The 19006-nt window shown below is 46.7% G+C and overlaps 1 protein-coding gene across 2 annotated transcripts; it reads left to right on the top strand.

Moving 5' to 3' along the window:
* Nucleotides 13588-18376, top strand: LOC8073409 (sugar transport protein 5). Of its 2 annotated transcripts, none has more exons than XM_002447900.2 (3): nt 13588-14005; nt 16641-17596; nt 17687-18376. In XM_002447900.2, exons 1-3 carry the CDS (start codon nt 13867-13869, stop codon nt 18122-18124), a joined length of 1533 nt encoding a protein of 510 aa, XP_002447945.1. In that variant the 5' UTR covers nt 13588-13866; the 3' UTR covers nt 18125-18376. The 2 variants fall into 2 exon arrangements, with proteins under 2 accessions (XP_002447945.1, XP_021319352.1); XM_021463677.1 differs by lacking the exon at nt 13588-14005 and adding an exon at nt 15665-16423.

Below are 19006 nucleotides of genomic sequence, written 5' to 3'. Positions count from 1 at the left end.
TGGACCAGGCCCGGGGAGCCTACGGACGAAGAGGCCCCCGCCCGGGGTGGCGTTGGGACTCCCCTCTCTTCGGCAGGGGGAGGGGTCGGGGCTCTGTCTTCCCCTTCCGCGACGCTACTCGGGGAAGCGGTCCTTGCTGCCTCCCCATCCCTCAGCGGAGTGCTCGCCGCGACACTCGCCGGGGCAGACTCTCCCACGACGCCTGTAGCAGCAGCCGTCGCCGCAGGCTGATCTGTGGTCTGTGGCGTGGCGTCCTCAGCGGCACAAGCAGGCTCGGCCACCCTCTGGTCGGCGGCGTGGTCGGGGTTGACGTCCGACGCCGCGCTAAAGAACAAAGCAGCATTTTCAAAAAAAAAAAACAAAAACAATCGCCAAAGTACGTAAGTTGAACACTCACAGGTCTGATCGACGATGGGCCGCGGTGAACCTCCTCCTAGCCCTGCCGGTCGGCACCTGCGCCCCCGTTTCCATAACATGCGGCGCAGGAGGGTCGCTGGCCACCCGATCAGTAGTGGTCGGTGCACTATCCGGGCGACTACGAGGCCTTCGGACCAGCGACGGTGCGGCCTCCTCCTCCTCCTCCTCGTCGTCGTCGGTGATCCGGACGAGCCGACGGCGCTTTGACGCTTGGCTGCTCTCTGCCGGCAGCGTCGGCGCAGGCGAAGGATCTGCTGCTAACGGCCTTTTCCCCGCCACTCTCTCCTCGGTGGTCGGGGCCGGACGGGCTTGCTCCTCTTCACTGTTGGTGTACCGATCACACCGAGCAGCGTCCTCCACCGGCGGATCCTCCCCTGCGGGATTCTCCATCCCAGGCGCCAGTGACACATACACTGTGCACCGGTCAACATCTCCGATCTGCAAAAGTAACAAAGACAAGTCAGCAGCTGATAATAATAACTGCTAAGGAGAAATAACTGGTAAGATACCTTAGGTGCTGGTCGCCCCAACTTGAAGGCTTGCACCCGATCACTGCCACGGACGAAGCCCCCGTCCGCGAAGTTGAACAGCTCGTTCAACAGCTGCTGCACCTCTGCCTTCTCCAAGACCTCAGACCGCATCCTGGTCGGGTCCAGGCTCCCGGCATACTCGTATGCCGAATGCACCCTCTTCTGGCAGGGCATCACCCGACGACATACAAAGTTGCCGACCACGCCCAGCCCGTCCAAGCACGACCAGTCGATCAGCTTCATCAGGTCCGCCACTTGGCCGTCGAACTCTGGGCGGTCGGTCCAGCTTATCCTCTTCTCGGGTATGTATCCCACGTCGCAGAACGTGGAGCTGCCCGGTTCTTCCCTGATGTAGAACCACTTCTTGTACCATTCGGTTAGGGAAGTGTTCCATGGGCAGTGCAGATAACGGTTCTTCATCCCGTCGCGAAGGTTGAGGTATACTCCACCTGCAACCTTGGAGCCTCCAACTGCTCCCTTTTTTCTTAAACAAAAAAGATAGCGAAAGAGATCGAAGTGCGGCTCTATGCCAATATAGGCCTCGCACAGATGGATAAAAGTGGAAATGAGAAGAATTGAGTTCGGGTGCAGATTGCAAATCCCGATCTCATAATACAAAAGAAGACCTTGAAGAAAAGGATGAACAGGCACCCCAAAACCCCTCTTAAGGAAATCCTCGAACACTACGATCTCACCGGCGCGGGGGTCGGGGTAGCTCTCCCCCTCAGGCGCTCTCCAGCCGCCGAGCTCCGGGCTGTGCAGCAGTCCCATATCGACGAGGTCACCGAGGGACTTTGCGGTGCTGCGGGATTTCTTCCATTCCTTGGCCATCAGCTCGGCCCTCTTCTTGGAGTCGCTCTTCGCCATTGGCGATGCGGGAGCGATTTCAAGCTAGGAGGGTGCAGGTGGTTGAAGAAGGCGAGAGCGGAAAGCTTGAAGGCAATGCCAGGGTAAGCAAAGCGGGGTTAATGTTAGGATTTTATAAATCGCAACTCCACCCCTCCCACTTCCCGCATTCTTGGGAAGTGGGCGGGCCATACGGCGGACGCGGCGCTTTGGTTTTCAATGATTATCGACAATTAATGCGGCGGAGTTTTCGTACAAATTGATGGTTTCCTTTTCTCAAACCGCGCAAAGGGCGGCTGTACAGTTGCCAGGCGCAACTTTTCATGCTGCCATCTGACATCCCGTCAGGAGGTCTCGTCACGTCAACCTTTACGTGGTAAAATTTTTCAAGACAAGCAGACAAAACATGGTAGAGAGTCAACAATCCAAGGACTGAACCGACCACCGAGCACTTGATGCTCGGGGACTGGTCGTCCAGTCTATCAACTCGGAACTTCAAGGAACGCACCGACCACCGAGCACTTGATGCTCGGGGAATGGTCGTTAAATTTGTTGGGACTGCACCGACCACCGAGCGCTTGATGCTCGGGGACTGGTCGCCTAGTCTATTAGTTCGGGAATCAGCGGGCTGTATCGATCTCCGAGCATTGTACACCCGGGGACTGGTTGACCAGCTCGTCAAATTGGTAAATCTATTCGATGATAAATGAGCATGAGATGCTCGGGGACTGAGTAATTTTAATTTTTTAGACCTTGCTACAAGGTTCATACTTCGCCTTCCAGCAAGCTCGGGGACTACATCGGTACGATGCATCTAGCGATGCATCTCAGTCTCAAAACTACTTTGGGGAATTTTCTTTTGACCCTGGCACCACGTGCCTACGTCACCTACTACCAGGTTCGGGGACTAGGTGGGCACACTTCACCTTGCGGTGAATATGTTTACTTTTTTGAGGATCCGTACTTTTCAGAAAAGTAAAGTGGGCACACTTCACCGGAAAGGAAATATTTTTTCTCAAGAGCACCATGCATTCTTCGAACAATTGGCTTCTTCGATGTCAATGTTGATCAAATATGTTTAGATTTGGTCAAAATACCGTCGCAACTGTCTGGGTGAATTTCATGCTGATTGAAGATGTCAAAATTTCATTGGTCGAAGAAGCTCAAGATGACGTGTTACTTCACAATACATGGTGCTCGGGGACTAGCTGTGGGGGTATAAACCCCTATACCTTTACGGCTAGACTTGGGCCAGGAGACTTGGCCCATTACGAGACAAGCTCAAAGCTTGATCCGACAGCTTGGAGTTTCGCGCAAGGGAACAAGCCGTGAAGATCAAGCTGGATTCTAGTCGGTTAGAATAGGAATTGATATCGAACTATCTATGACAATTGAAACCGACTAGGATTAGTTTCCAGATCTGTAACCTTGCCCTCCGGACTATATAAGGAGGGGCAAGGGACCCCCCTAGGACACGATTATTCTCTCAACACAAATCAATACAATCAGACGCAGGACGTAGGTATTACGCCAACTCGGCGGCCGAACCTGGATAAAAAGCTCGCCCGTGTCTTGCGTCACCATCGAGTTCGTAGTTTGCGCACCGTCTACCGATAAACTACTACCGTGGGTATAACCCAAGGTAGACTGCCGACCAGCTTTCGTCGACACTCTCCTCCTCAAACATGGAAACATTTTATTTTTACTAATGTGTCACCTTATTTAATATCTGTAGAACACCCATGATATTCTCCTTGAGACTGGCCGTGGTCCAGTGTCAGTGCATCCACACCAATGCAAGTCCTTCAAATTATTGTCAATTGATTCCCTAGATGACGCTCTTGCAAAAGCTGCTTTGACGCGGTCCAACAACTTTGGTGGCCGAATTAATACCCAGGCCCAGCACAATGTATATATACACATAGTCCTACTATATGGAATACCAATATGCGATTGCCAGAGATAAGCATGTAGTAGTGCTATAGCGTAGTGCATAGATACCACCAAAAGCTATCTCTGCTCCAGTGCGGCTTGTCACCGACGCCACTCCACTTTGGAGATCGGCCCCGGCATCCAATCGGTCGACGCAGCGGTCCGGAGTTTTCCGGTGCTCCGCCGTCGCTGATCGCTCCATCCGGGGCAAGGCCAAGTGCAGCGTACGGGCGCGCACGGCCGGCCGGGCCGGGCGACACAAGTGCCCGACTGAGACTGACCGCTAACACATCATGGCTTCACGTACGCTTTGGCTGACCGCGAGAGGTGGTGTCGTCGTACGTGGTGATCCCGGGGCCGCGCGCGGGTGCGGCCGGGGAAAGAGATTATTTGCGCGGGCGGGCTCTTTTCGCCGGCGCTGGGCTTTCAACGACGGCATGATGATGGCGCGGCCGGCCAATCCACGTGCGTGTGAGACGATGAGGCACACCATTCGGCGGTAGTTGTTTTTACCTGTCTGTACCACGAGCGCATGGCTTTTGAGAGCCGCGGCATGTGAGCGGCGCCGTAAGTGCCGTGCATATGGATGCGTATGCGTGCGCACTCACTCCTACGCTCCACCAGCCACAAGTCACGGTCCGCTGGTCTCGCTCGCTCTCACGGTCTCACCCACCCATTCACCCAAGAATTACCGGCCATTATATTGATGCACCCTTTTTCTTTTCTTTTTTTTTATTTTATTTTATTACAGTACAAAGAAAGAAATGAGATTATTGTGCGGCAAGTTAACCTGCAAGATGGTAGGTTTTGTGGGTATGGTGCTGCCGATTATTGATGGTGAGGGAAAGAGAGGCCTGGATGAGATTGGAGCCAGGTGCATGGCATAGTTATTGTGACGGGACCCATGAGCGGAGCATATCCAACAGGTACTCTAACCAGGGTCTCTACTCTATTTTTTTATGTAAAGAAAAACTTAATCCAACATAAGTACCTACTTTATGTAGCCTTTCAAATGTTTCCCTAGCTCTATCTCTCAAGGGGTGCTTAGGGAGTCCCCTAGTTCTTTCTCGAAAAATTTTCCGTCGCCAACACCGGCGTATCTTTTTTCGCCCCAACTTTTGTCCCGTGCCATCACCTTACTCTCTCTAGCCACACCACGGAACGATCGTGCTGAAGTCATCGAATGGATGGGTACATCAGCCACAAGGCCTCACCAAAATTGGATCTATCCTCGATGAGAAGAGATCCACATGGAAATTAATGAGGATGACCGAGATTAATTAATGGGGGATGACTTATCTAAGGTTTTAGTGAAAGTTTTATCCAGGTTTTATTTGTATTTAATAAGCTATTTGGATATTTTTATGACGTGAAACCATATTTAAGAAGAGAGAGAAGAAGTGAATTTTACAAGAATAAAACTCTCCTGACATAGTTATCAACTTGCAATAAGTCATGAAATTAAATATCCATTAAACTAGTTTTATTCATGTTTTATTGTATTTTATTTGATATGATATTTTTAGAAACAACGTCACGAAACTCCACATGGAGATGACTAACCGCTGAAAGGTGGATGAGATCAGTAGGCGACGACGGATGACATAGGATGAATAATGACATCGTGAATAATGAAGGAGCAAAGGTGTCTACATTGGTGGAGCCAAGAGGGGCTGGGGCCATGGCACCCCCTAACAACACAATAATTTTTTTACTCCTTATTTATATTATAAGAAATATATAGTAAAAAATATTAACATATGTATTTATTTGATATGTGATACTTTAATTAACTAGTTAATGATGTTATTTGCACTTTAGTTTCTTGTCATCTTCCATATTACTTGTAGTATTTTATATAATTAAGAAGTAGTCTTTCTATTATTCTCTATCTCCTTTGTTCCTATATAGAGCATCTCCAACTGTTTGGCAAAAACTGTTCTCCAAATTTTGTTGTTTGCCAACTCCCAAAATAATATGGAGAGAAAAAAAGATCTTATCTCCAACAATTTGGCAAATTTTGTTTCCAAAAATCCCAAAACCCACTAACAAAACGAAGAGCCCTGCTAAGCGAACAAAGAGCCCCACTAAGCGAACAAAGAGCCCCGCTAAGCATGAAGAGAAAGACTGATGTCAAGTACGGAGCCCGTGCGCATATTTGCGCGCTAGACAGGAAGATATGCCAAGTTAGAAAAGATGAGAAATTGGGATGCCAAACTGTTGGAGAGGTTTTTTCTTCATTTTGCTAAAAGAATTACGGATGAGAAGTCATTTGCCAAACTGTTGGAGATGTTCAGCACTCTAATTAGAGCATCTCCATGGGACTTTGCAAATGAATTTTGCATTTGATGTTGTTTGCAAAGTCCCAAACTCATTTGCAAAGTCTAAAAATAGTCCAATTTCAAGAGATTTTGCATTTAGACTTGACAAACCCAAAGTGTGGACCCCACCCCTGATTTTTTTTTCACCGATCGCGCCCGCGCGTTTTTTCCCTTCGCGCCATTTTGACGTACGTCGTGCGTGCCAATCGCCGCTCAGGCCAGGTCGCCGCCAGTTGCTGCCTAGCCCAGGTCTTCGCGCCAGTCGCCGCCCAGCCCAGGCCGCGTTCGTCGTTCGTCGCCGTCGTCGTTCGCGTCAGTTCGGCTCCGTCCACCTCCGTCCTCCTCCGAGGAAAGGTCCCCGCGAGGGAAGGTCCACCTCAGTTTCCGCGCCGTGGCTGCGTACGTCGTCCAGCCGTGGCCGCGTACGTCGTCGTTCGTGGACGCGCGCGAGTAGGTAGGGCGCGCGCGCTATGGAGGGCGGACGGGCGTAGAGAAATCGCGCGGGGTGGGGGGCCGGGGGGACGGAGTCCGACATGGAAGGCCGAATTTGTAGATGCAAAGTGGTGGGAAGGTTTGCATATATGCAAAGCCTCAACCTCTATTTGCAAAGTTAACCAAATTGCAAACCTTATTTGCAAAACCATTGGAGGGGTATTTTCTACTCTTTTTTACAAATAGGGCAATGCAAAGTTTGTTTGCAAAACTCTTGGAGATGCTCTTAGCAAGTTAAAAAAAATAACTAGTGCTTTCTTGTTTACTCTCCTTCTGAATTGATCTTCATTAACACCTATATTATTTGGGATTAGTATTCTTATTATTATCGTGATTCTTTTTCCTAGCACAAGAATTAGATTGATCGTCATATGAGGTTAGAGACCTAGGGCTAATTAATTTTGTTCTTTTTTTTATAAAATATTTTATAGTTTTTATAGTTTTTTGTTTTCTTTTGTATTATAACACAAACCATTTATTTGGTTGTTATGTATACTTTGAATGTATATGTATTTCATTATGTATGATTATTGTCGTTTTGAACGGCTCTTCTTATGTTTAAATTCTAGCACCGCTACTAGATGTCTACTACTACTCGTGCTGAGTTGAAAACATTTGCACATGTCGCAGTCCCACTTGCCTAACCCAAAACATATAGGCCGTGCGTGATGTGATGAGCGCCGCGTTCGTACATTTATGTTGCGGTAGATATATATGCGTGGAGCGCGACAGCCATAGCCATCCATGTTTCCAATATATGGAGGCATGGAGCACCGGCCGGCCGGCCGCATCAAGAGCACTACCGGTCGTCCAGTCTGCCGCGCGAGTCCGGGCTAAGTGGCTACGCTAGAAACCGGCGTTGGTTCCTCCACCAATGAACGCGATTCGTCTCTGGCTATGTATTATGTACCGACGAATCTCGTTCCTCTGATCTGATCGTGACGCGCGTCCACTTGAGAGTGTTGCCACGCGATAACAGTGGTCTACTCGATCCCTTCGTCGACTGAATACGACTCCGATCCAAATGCACTGTCTGTAACCATATTATCGTTCTGGAGTAGAAATTCAGATGTTTGGTAAGGCGCTATTTGACAGGGTTTTTATTAGAACTTCTTCGCAGATTTTTAATTAAAAGCCCTACTAAATAAGCACACACAAAAACGACGACTAAAGTCAAAACCAAACTAGAAATGACGAAGCTAAAGTCGCTTTGGGGCCAAAAGCCGAAGACACCAAGATATATCTATAGCTTTTTCTAGCTTCTCTGCTGGAGAAGCCTAAAACCTACCAAAAAAGGTTCTAAATGCTAATACTTGGAGCTTGATAATCTATATATATATATATATATATATATATATATATATATATATATATATATATATATATATATATATATATATATATATGTACATCTTATATCTATATGGTAAAGTTTTTTCTTTTCTCAAGAGCATATGCTCTCACACTGAGACACATTAGATTCGTATTGAGAAGTATGTAAACACACATCTCAATGCAGTTTCACTTTGAGATATATGTTTGCACACTTTTCAATGCGAATTAAATAAGTTGGGAGCATGTGCCCTTAAGGGCAGAAAAACCACATTCATATCTATATATGTATCTTATATCCATATCTATATTTAGTACTCCTTCCATCTTTTTACTTTCCAAAGTGCCCTCGTGCACCTCTCATCTTACCCATGACATGAACTAGTGAACTCATACGAGTCAGAACAATACACACATCTAGCCACAATACGGGATCTACTTCAAGCCAAAAGTTGTCTAAATTAAATGACCATTGTCGGATGGAGGCCTATTATCGCTGTTGGATGTATGCAGTCACCGAAGCTTATAAATGCCGCCGGTAGTGAAGCGCAAACATATATATTTACTTGTAAAAAATGCCTATAATAGTAATATATATAGCAGGTGTCGCTCTTTCTATGCCGATACGAGTAATGAAAAGCGTCTATCTCTCTTTTTTTTTCTTCTAGTAATGGTCATATTTTTAAATGTGTTCGTGCACCTAAACATAGTTTTGAGTCCCCTCAAACTCAAACTTGTATGTGAATCTGTGCTCACCGATGTCATTCTTCTTTGGACAAGGATAATCTTTTCGAGTTGTCCAACCTTTTTGTATTGTACTAGTTCTTTTTTTAAGTGAAGTTTGATATCACGAATTGAAGAAACATCATCAAGCTCGAATACCGGATAACTTACCCTCTTAACTTTCAAAACCAATAAATTATCAAAAATGATTTATAGCGGTTTTGATTCTGGTTTTGACCGATGTGGTATTGGGCCCACATGTCTTCCGTTTTTAAGTCATGACATCTTTTATTGACTATTTGGGCTCCTAAACGATTTCAGAGAAAAAACAAAAAAGTTAACTAGAAAGTTTTGGGTCTGTTCAAGCACTATAAAGTTGGTATAGAGTGTGTCTCCTTCCAAGGTTGTTTGAAAATAAAATAAAATAAAATTTCATAATTAGAAAACTTAAAACAAAGAGTCTCTAAATGATCTCAAATAAATATATTTTTTAGATTTAAACTTTAGTATATACCATGTCAATGTCCCAGGTGATTTTAAAAATAAATCAAAACATTTGATTTTTAAAATGTGGGAAATTAAACAAATATTTAAGGATCTCATGTTATTGGTTCTATAAAGTGATAGATCGCATTTAGATCCTCAATTTTGTATATACCATGTCAATAGCTAAGGTCATTTAAAAAAATAAAAATGAATTTCAAAATATGATAACATAAAAACAACTGTTTGGTTCTCTAAATTATATCAAATAAATAAGTTGCCAACAATAACATTATAGATCTTATTGAGAACTCAACTTTGGTATAAGCCATGTCAACATCCTAAGTTGTCTGAAATTTTTTAAAAATTTGAATATCAAAATCTAATAATTAAAAATGAATATTTGAGTCTCTAAGAGATCTTAAATAAAAAAAGTTGAAAAACACATTAAGTTTGTATTGACTTATTTTCGTAAGAAAGTATTATGATTTTTCTATATAAGAGAAAGAGAGACCACTTGACGTATGAGTCCCACCACCACGTTAGCAGCACAACCCAAGAAATCACTTTGGGCGTTTTTAAATTCAGCGTGTAAGTTTAGAGGCAAATCAGACACTACTCTTCTTTTTCTTTCTCTATTTTTCTCTTCTTGTAAAATCCTTCTCATTTTCTCTGTGTAATGCTATGTTTTTTCTAATAAAATTTAGACGACTTGTATAAGCTGCCGTAGTTTTTATTTATATATAAAAAAGGAAAACAATGTATGCTTAGACTGTCTCCAACGGAGAGAAGGCAAACACAAGATCTATTTTTTCATTTGAGTCATGCACAGGGAAAGGATCAGTCACCCAAAATCATGGTTCTCCAATAGCAAACCCAAAAAAGACTCCAAGTTCTGGAGCCGCACGCGTGTGACCCGGACGTTGGGGAGAGCTGCGCCGCGATATGCCCCATGCCATGCCATCGGCGCTGGTGTCCCTGGAGACAGTGAGAGGCACCTTTTTGCTGGGGCTGGCCTTGATGAGGTCGACCAGGACAGACCGGCATGGACAGATCCGACGCAGCGACGGGGACAGCGGAGCCCGGGAGGACCTTGGACGAGCACCCCGCGGAGCTGCGTCTGGACGAGGACGCCGACGGTGAGCGCTTGCGCGTAGACGATGAGGAAGGCCAGGCTTGCTGCGGCCACCACCGGGAGAGGGAAGGTGCGATGCGGCCATGGGCCGCCGCTGCCAGGTACCGTGGAAGGTGCCGTTTCCAGGTGCCGTGGAAGGCGCCGCTGCCGGGGAGCCGAGGGAGGCGCCGCTATTGGGGGAGTGGGAGCGGGAACGGCGACACCTCGACCACGCCGAAGATTTGGGTCGTGCATCAGGAGGACGCTTTTTTAGGTTCCCTCTCTCCTCCTGCCTAAAATGGGTTCTTTGATTGCCTAGAGAAGTTTTTTCTACTATATACTATGCATTTTGGGTTTAGGTGGCCTTATGCATATACTGTTGGAGACAGTCTTAAGGTGTGAGCTGCTTTCGAGGCAGCAATTTAGACCATCTTGGGATCGCTGCGTGGACAGCACCCGGCCCTACCAGGTCGTGCAACCAAAACAGACCTTTGTTTTGTTCGTGACTTCCTGACGTTTGGTTGACGTGCACAAAACGTATATACTGTTCTGGTTTATCTCGAGTCCACTGCATCTAGTACAAATATAGTCCAAACTTTCTACCGTAAAATGGGCGAGGCAGTTACGTACTCCACTGTTCCTTTAGTTTCTGAAAGGGAAAAAGAAGGATTTGTTAGTACTATATGAAGTATTACCATAAGCAGAAGAGCCCCCTTTTTCTATTCCCTGGAGAGGTAAGATGCGTTACGGTATTACTATACCTCTGAATTTGGGTGCTAATTTCGGTACCTCTTTATAGCTTTCTAATCACAGTAAAAAAAAACCTGACCACAACATTTCGACGAAACTCAAGTGCATGAAACTGTCGAGGTCTCGAGGAGCAAATACAAGTGGCCTTCTTGACCAGAGAGCAATAATGTTCAGAAAGCATGATCAGAACGTCAAGTCTTGGTAACACGACTGAAATGCGTGAACCTCACCGGAATTCCGTAAAACGCTTGTATATTTTCCGCACCTCTATTGCCTCCATCCAGTCATTCCACGGTCCAGTGAGGACCTAGTAGACCCGTGGTACAAACACCCTTAGGGCCCCTTTGGATTTTGATCATGTGTTTTTTCTATGAAAAAAGTAAACTGATTCCGTAAAATTTCTATACACTACTACAACAGAGGTTTTTAGTGGCAGTTCTAGAGGACTTTGTACAAGCGGCGCACAGTACTACCAGTAGCGTTCGACAATACAAAATAAAAATTCTACAAGCAGTTTCTAATTGCACAAACACCTATTATGGAATTTGTCGCTTTTATTATATATTCCTCGGATGGCACCCGGGCAACTTGCAAATTTCCAAAATAGAGTACTCTCCATCAACAAAAGAATATATTTTTTGCTTTTTTAAAGTCAAATGATTTAAAGTTTAACTAAAATTAGATAAAAATACACTAACATTTATATAATACAATAGAAATGTCATAGATTAGTTGGTTGAGTTCTTTATGGTAGAAAACCTACCCACCTAGGTTCAAGTAGTCGACTTATCATGGGTAATTCGTGATCTCAAGATTTGTGGGCTTAGTTTTTTTGAGGTGCTCATAGGAATAAGATCAACAGTGAGGCATCTATGGTGACTTCGTTAATCTCAAGATGCATCAGCTTAGTCCTTTGAAGATGCTCATAGGGGTAGAATTTCCGTACATATACGTATATTCATACGTGCTTGTTGTGAGTATTTTATGTTGTACTGTGTAATTCTTAAAAAAATAATTATGCACATTTTCATAATAAACCTAGTCTGAGACATAATTGTTAATGTTATTCATTATAAACTCAGTCAAAATAAAAACTAGTTTGACCCGCACGCAACATATAGTTACATTCTTTTGTGGATAGAGAAAGTACAAAGTACCACTAATTTATTTTTGAATTTCGTATTGCTGACATAAGTATTAATACTACTCACTACAAACTTTATCAAATTAAACTAGTTTGACTTGTACACAACTCGTAATTGCATTCTTTGTGGACAGAGAAAGTACCAACTACCACCAGTTTATTTCCAAATTTCATGTTGGAGACATAAATGTTAGTACTATTCACTATAAACTCGATCAAAAGTTAAATTAGTTTGACCTATATGCAACTTATAATTATATTCTTTTGTGGACAAAGGAAGTACCAGCTACCACCAGTTTATTTTTAAATTTCCTCTCGGAGACATAAATGTTAGTACTATTCACTATAAACTCAGTCAAAGTCAAAGTAGTTTGACCTATATACAACTCATTATTACATTCTTTCGTGGACAGAGAAAATACCAACTACCACTGGTTTATTTCCAAATTTTCTGTTGGAGACATAAATATTAACATTATTAACTATAAATTTGGTCAAGTTAATATAGTTTGACCACAACTCATAATTACATTCTTTGTAGATAAAGGAAGTACCAACTATCACCAGTTTGTTTCCAAATTCCTTGTTAGAGATATAAATGTTAATACTATTTGCTATAAACTTAATTAAAGTTAAATTAGTTCGATCTACTCAAAAATTATATTTTTTTTATAGATGGAGGAACTATATTTTCCACGCCTCCATCCAATCATTCCACGGTACAGTGAGGACCTGGTAGACCCGTAGTACAAACACCCTTGACTAGGGCCTTGTTTACTTCCAAAATTTTTTGCAAAATGTGAATAGTAGCACTTTCGTTTGTATTTGACAAATATTGTCTAATTATAGACTAACTAGGCTCAAAAGATTCGTCTCGTCAATTCCGACCAAACTGTGTAATTAGTTTTTATTTTCATCTATATTTAATACTCCATGCATACGTCTAAAGATTCGATGTGACGGGAAATCTGAAAAGTTTTGCAAAATTTTTGGGGAACTAAACAAGGCCTAGTTTGCAGAGGTACAATTATAAACACGTAGCATAAAATTTGTCGCTTATACTCCTCGAATACTCCCTCCATTCATCAAAGAATTAATTTCTAAATTTATCTTAAGTCAATTTTTTTAGACTTTGAACAAATTTCTAAAAAAAATAATAAAATTTATGATATTAAATTAGTATCATTAGATTTATGAATATATTTTTATATGATGCGTGATTCTTTCTTGGATGGAGAGAGTATTAAACACGTAATATTATATTATATTACTCATATATATATATATATATATATATATATATATATATATATATATATATATATATATATATATATATATATATTCCACAGTACAGTGAAAAAACCGAAAAGGCACCCCCGCAATTTTGCGAATTTCTGAAATAAAGTACTGTACGTACCAACTACGTACCACAAGTTTTATTTCCAAGACCGAATGAGGCGTCACAAGCAGACGGGGACAAATATAAAGCAGCGACTCCCGGACAACGTTTTGGCAGCACGCCACACAGCAGCAGCCGTCCCCAACAGCATCAACCTCGGGTGCTCTGCTGCCACTGCCTGCCAGGCGCTAGCGCTGTAGGCTGTAGCTCTCGGGGCCGGGGGACCCCGTGCAGCCAGCCGCCGCGCCCGCGCGCGCTAGCTTTAGCCGCTCCAGACCAGTAGTAGTAGTAGTTCGCCGGAGCGTAACAAGAACTCCGCGCCGCGGGAGGTGGTGGTGGTGGTGTTGGAGCAGCAGCAGCGGGCCGGGGAGGGCCGAGAAATGCCCGGTGGCGCCTTCCTCCTCAACAGCGGCGGAGGCATGGCTGACTCCGGCGGCGGCCTCACCGTCCCCGTCGTTGTGACCTGCCTCATGGCGGCCTCCGGCGGCCTCATCTTCGGCTACGACATTGGCATCTCAGGTGCGCCACCCCCACCCCCACCCCCCGCCCCGCTTCCCGTGTCACGCACGCGTGCTTCCGCTGTTCGTTGCGGCATCATCCTCGAAGACTCGAGTTAGTGTAGGATGCGCATTTGCTGTAGGTTCGTGTGATGGAGCTAGCTAGCCAGCCGCTGTCGATTTCTCAAGTAGGATTCTATGGCTTCGATGATACGTACTACGGAGTAGAGAGGATCGATCGATTGGAGGAAAACTCGATTCCCCAGTATATCCATCCGCGGCAAATCGAAGCCCGGGCTCTTTGTTTGTTTCTGCTCAAGTGGCTTCCTCCATCCGACTCTTCAGAAAGAAGCTTCTCCCGTGTTCCATTCACAGGCCCCCCCCCCCCCCCCCCACCCCCCCACCAAAGATCTCCAAATCGGCGATTAATTTTTAATCCGCGCGCGTCGCGTGGTTGGTGTGTGTGTGTGCCTCTCCATCCGTCTCGAAAACAGTTTTAAAATCGCAGGACGGCAGGAGTCAGATCCAAGATTCCCAACCGGAGAAGGCCGTGATGAAGAAGAGAGGGGGGGGACGGACGACGACGAGTTCGTGTCGAGTTCCTGAGGAGTTGCTGTCCTATCTGGTCTGACTATTTTTTCTCTCTCCCCGATTCCATTTCGCGGAACAGTGCTTACCCCAACTGCGGGAACAGTGGAGGTACAGTAGCGCATCGCGGAAAGGAAATGGCTTCGTGTCACTGTCGTCCGGGGCACCAAATCAGCGCCGCCGTACCACCGCATGGCCCCGGCCCGGCGGCGCTCGGCGGGCAGGGGGCCGGGGTACGATCGATACGACGATGGCGGCCACTCGGCAAGATGGATTCGCTCGCCCGGTTCCCTGTTGCTGGGCCGTGCCCCTTGTCCATCGATCTCGATCGGCTAGGGTACGGTGTGCGGTGCGCCGGTGCCGGTGCCGATGCGAGCGACGGACGGACGGACCCGATCCGATCAAGTTGGGGTTGGGTCCGGTGGCCCCGTGGCCGGCCCTGTGCGGCAGCGTACGATGATTCCTTCCTTCCACAGCCGCGGCACACGGGGCGCACACAGTGCCCGGGCCTCGTGGCGCACGCGTCGCCTTCAGTTTCGTGACTCACGGGGCCGGCTCTCGTGTCTCCTTCACCCTCCCTCACCGCGTCACCAGGCCGGCGGTCAGCTGCTTCGTCGGCCGCCGGATGCCGCCTTTGCGTCGCTGCGCTTGCGCCGAGGCGCTGCCCGTTGGCCGAGGCGCTGCCCGTAGACGTCGTCAACAGTTTGCTGGACCTGCGCGGCGCGCACGTAATCCGCCGCGCGAGGGAGACGTCACGCTCGGGCCCCGTGGGCTGTGGCCCACGCACGAGCTAGTAGCATCTCTCTTTCTTTCTCGTCGGAGGAAAAAAAAAGAGATGGAGATGGCTGCTCTGCTTTGGCAGCTGCAGCACATGATCGACATGGTGGCTACTACTATACTAGGGCTAGGGCCTTGTTTAGTTCCTTGCCGAAAACTTTTCGGAACACTGTAGCATTTTTCGTTTGTTTGTGATAATTATTGTCCAATCATAGGCTAACTAGGTTTAAAAGATTCGTCTCGTAAATTTTGACCAAACTGTGTAATTACTTTTTAATTTCGTTTATATTTAATACTCCATACATGCGTCTAAAGATTCGATGTGATGGGGAATCTTGAAAAGTTTTTGGATTTTGGGTGGAAGTAAACAAGGCCTAGTTAAAAATCATTCCGATCTTGATACCGGTAGGCTGCTGCCTGCTGGGCGTAGTATAAGTAGGCTACTCGATGGTAATCTCCTGGCCATTTGCCAAAAAAAAGTGTGGGGTTTGCAAGTAGGCGCCTGTCGTTTCGTGCGCGTGGCGAAGCAGTGCGAGCGTGACTGCGTGAGTGACAAGATGAGCATATCTTTTTTTTTCTTTTTTTATTGGAGGAGATAGTAGACACGATGATGGTGATACGATGAAGACGATTGGTAAAAAGCTAGTGTTATTTATCACACGAGAATATTTTTCTACTTTTTTGAAATAGAAAAACGAATAATGGTACGACGAAAAGAAAGGGTGTACGCTAAAAAGCAAGTCGCCTAAACATTTGTCACTGCAAAAGTTAAAATTCCGCAGCCGTTCAATTCGCATCCAATCGATTGCACAATCGATTCTGTTTCAGGCTTCCTCTGCTCCGTCCTTTGTCTCATCTCCGTTCTACCACTGTTTTACTTTGCTTCGTTCCCCTAGCTAGCCCCGAAACTTCCAAAAGTAGTGTCATCCGCCATTTATGTTTATGTTTGACCATATAAAATGAAACTGAAAGCGGTTGGTCACTCCTGCGTTCCCAATTTTATGAGCATGCTATAAGAAGAGTTGTACAATCAGATCAAATGTGTTGCCAAATTGTACTTAGAAATTACACCAGAGTAAGTGTAAATCTAGCATAAGTAATTAAACTAGGATATGAGAAAAAAATATGTTCACTGGTATCTTAGTCTGACACTCTAACTCCATTCCATTCCATATCAATACATGCTAGTATTTCGCAAGTGTCTGTGCGCTTCGTTTCATCCTTTTTTTTTTTGAAAGATCATTTCGCCATAACTAAATGAACTCTGTGTCGCAACTCGCAACAATGTTCAGGAGGTGTGTCGGAGATGGAGGCTTTCCTGAAGAAGTTCTTCCCGGGCTTGCTCAAGAGCACGGCGCGCGGCGGCAACAAGGACGTGTACTGCATCTACAACAACCAGGCGCTAACGGCCTTCACGTCGTCGCTGTACGCGTTCGGCATGGTGGGGACGCTGCTGGCGAGCCGCGTCACCCGGCGCCTGGGGCGCCAGGCCGTGATGCTGATCGGCGGCAGCCTGTTCCTGGCTGGCGCCCTCGTGAACGCCGCCGCGGCGAACCTCGCCATGCTCATCGTCGGGCGGATGCTGCTCGGCCTGGGCCTCGGGTTCTCCGGCCAGGCCACGCCCGTGTACCTCGCCGAGGTGTCGCCCCCGCGCTGGCGCGGGGGGTTCATCTCGGCGTTCCCGCTCTTCATCAGCATCGGCTACCTGGTCGCCAACCTCATCAACTACGGCACCTCGCGGATCCCCGACTGGGGCTGGCGCCTGTCGCTGGGCCTGGCCGCCGTCCCCGCCGCCGTCATGGTGGCGGGCGCTGCGTTCATCCCGGACACACCCAGCAGCCTCGTCCTCCGCGGGAAGCACGACGACGCGCGCGCCGCGCTGCAGCGGGTGCGCGGCAAGGGCGTGGACATCGGCGCCGAGTTCGCGGACATCCTCGCCGCGGCGGAGAGCGACCGGCGGAACGAGGAGGGCGCGTTCCGCCGGATCCTGCGCCGCGAGTACCGGCCGTACCTGGTGATGGCCGTGGCGTTCCCGGTGTTCCTGAACCTCACGGGGGTCGCCGTCACCGCCTTCTTCTCGCCGATCCTGTTCCGGACCGTCGGGTTCGAGAGCGACGCCGCGCTCATGGGCGCCGTCATCCTGGGCCTCATGAACATCGGCGGCATCCTCGCGTCGGGCTTCGCCATGGACCGCTACGGCCGGAAGCTGCTCTTCGTCATCGGTGGCGCGCTCATGTTCACTTGCCAGGCATATATACAAAACAAATCTAGCTGCTGCTTACACATGTTACATTCTTTCACACACGAACGCAGACCTGAACGAATAACCTTTTTGCAGGTGGCCATGGCGAGCATCATCGGATCACAGCTGGGCAACGGGAGCAAGATGCCCAAGGGGTACGCGGTGACGGTGCTGGTGGTGACGCTGGTCTTCTCGGCGAGCTTCAGCTGGTCGTGGGGCGCGCTGTACTGGACCATCCCCGGCGAGATATACCCCGTGGAGGTGCGGTCGGCGGGGCAGGGCGCGGCGGTGGCGCTCAACCTGGGGCTCAACTTCCTGCAGGCGCAGTTCTTCCTGGCGATGCTGTGCTGCTTCAAGTACGGCACCTTCCTCTTCTACGCGTCATGGCTGGTGGTGATGACCGCCTTCGCCGTGGCGTTCGTGCCGGAGACCAAGGGCGTGCCGCTCGAGTCCATGGCGCACGTCTTCGCGCGCCACTGGTACTGGGGCAGGTTCGTCAAGGACCACCAGAAGTTTGGCGAAGAGTCCACCTAGTTAAGATAATCCATTCGGAATCAGCGAACGTACCCCCTTGGATCTCGGCGGTGGTATACTTCCAGTAGTAGATTATTGATAAGGGAAATACATATTGCGCGTGTGTCTGCCGTGATGACTAAAGTGTTGGTTTAGAAGGTTGTTAAAAAAAAGTGTTGGTTTAGAATGGCTTAAGGAACTCATCCGTGTAGTAAATTGCGAGACTGGAAATATAAATGTTCGTAGTAGTATATTACACAGGAGAGCCTTCTATCATGTGTGTTTCTTCATAAATTTTGTTGCTTGCAAGCTATAAGGATAGGGATCTAGCAAATTGCATTGGCAGATCGTAACTGGGAGTTGAGAATTGAACCTCGCATACCTAGTGATACCTAATCCGATCTAGTTCCGGTCTGTAATGATGGATGGGCCAGCCGAAGATCCCATCACCCTGAGGCCTGAGCCCACGTCACTTTACAAGCCCACATGGCAGTGGCTATGCTCTGTGCAAAGTCTACTTTTCCTCCCTTATCTATCACGAAAGTTCGCTTTCTCCCTCAACTCTAAAATTGAGCAAACTATCTCTCTCAACTTATCAAACCGTGCATCTTATCCCACTAAAGCGGTTTTGAAGACAATTTTACTACAGTGAATGGTGGTTTTGCTATAGCGACGGTGGTTTTGTCTTTTTTTTCTTTTTAAAATTATTTCGATTGAATCTTTGAAAATCATAAAATAGAAAATCCATTTTTTTTGGACTCCACATAAGTAAATCTACATAGTAAATAGATAATATAGTACGCTTTAGTACAAAGTTTTTTCTATAAATATTTTGTCTTTTCTTTTTTTATTTATTTGGTTGAATTTTTGAAAATTCATAGTAAATCGTAGAAAAATCATAAA

The sequence above is a fragment of the Sorghum bicolor genome, chromosome 6 (genome assembly GCF_000003195.3).
Source record: "Sorghum bicolor cultivar BTx623 chromosome 6, Sorghum_bicolor_NCBIv3, whole genome shotgun sequence".
Taxonomy (NCBI): domain Eukaryota; kingdom Viridiplantae; phylum Streptophyta; class Magnoliopsida; order Poales; family Poaceae; genus Sorghum; species Sorghum bicolor.
This window is presented reverse-complemented; position numbering and strand designations above follow the sequence as displayed.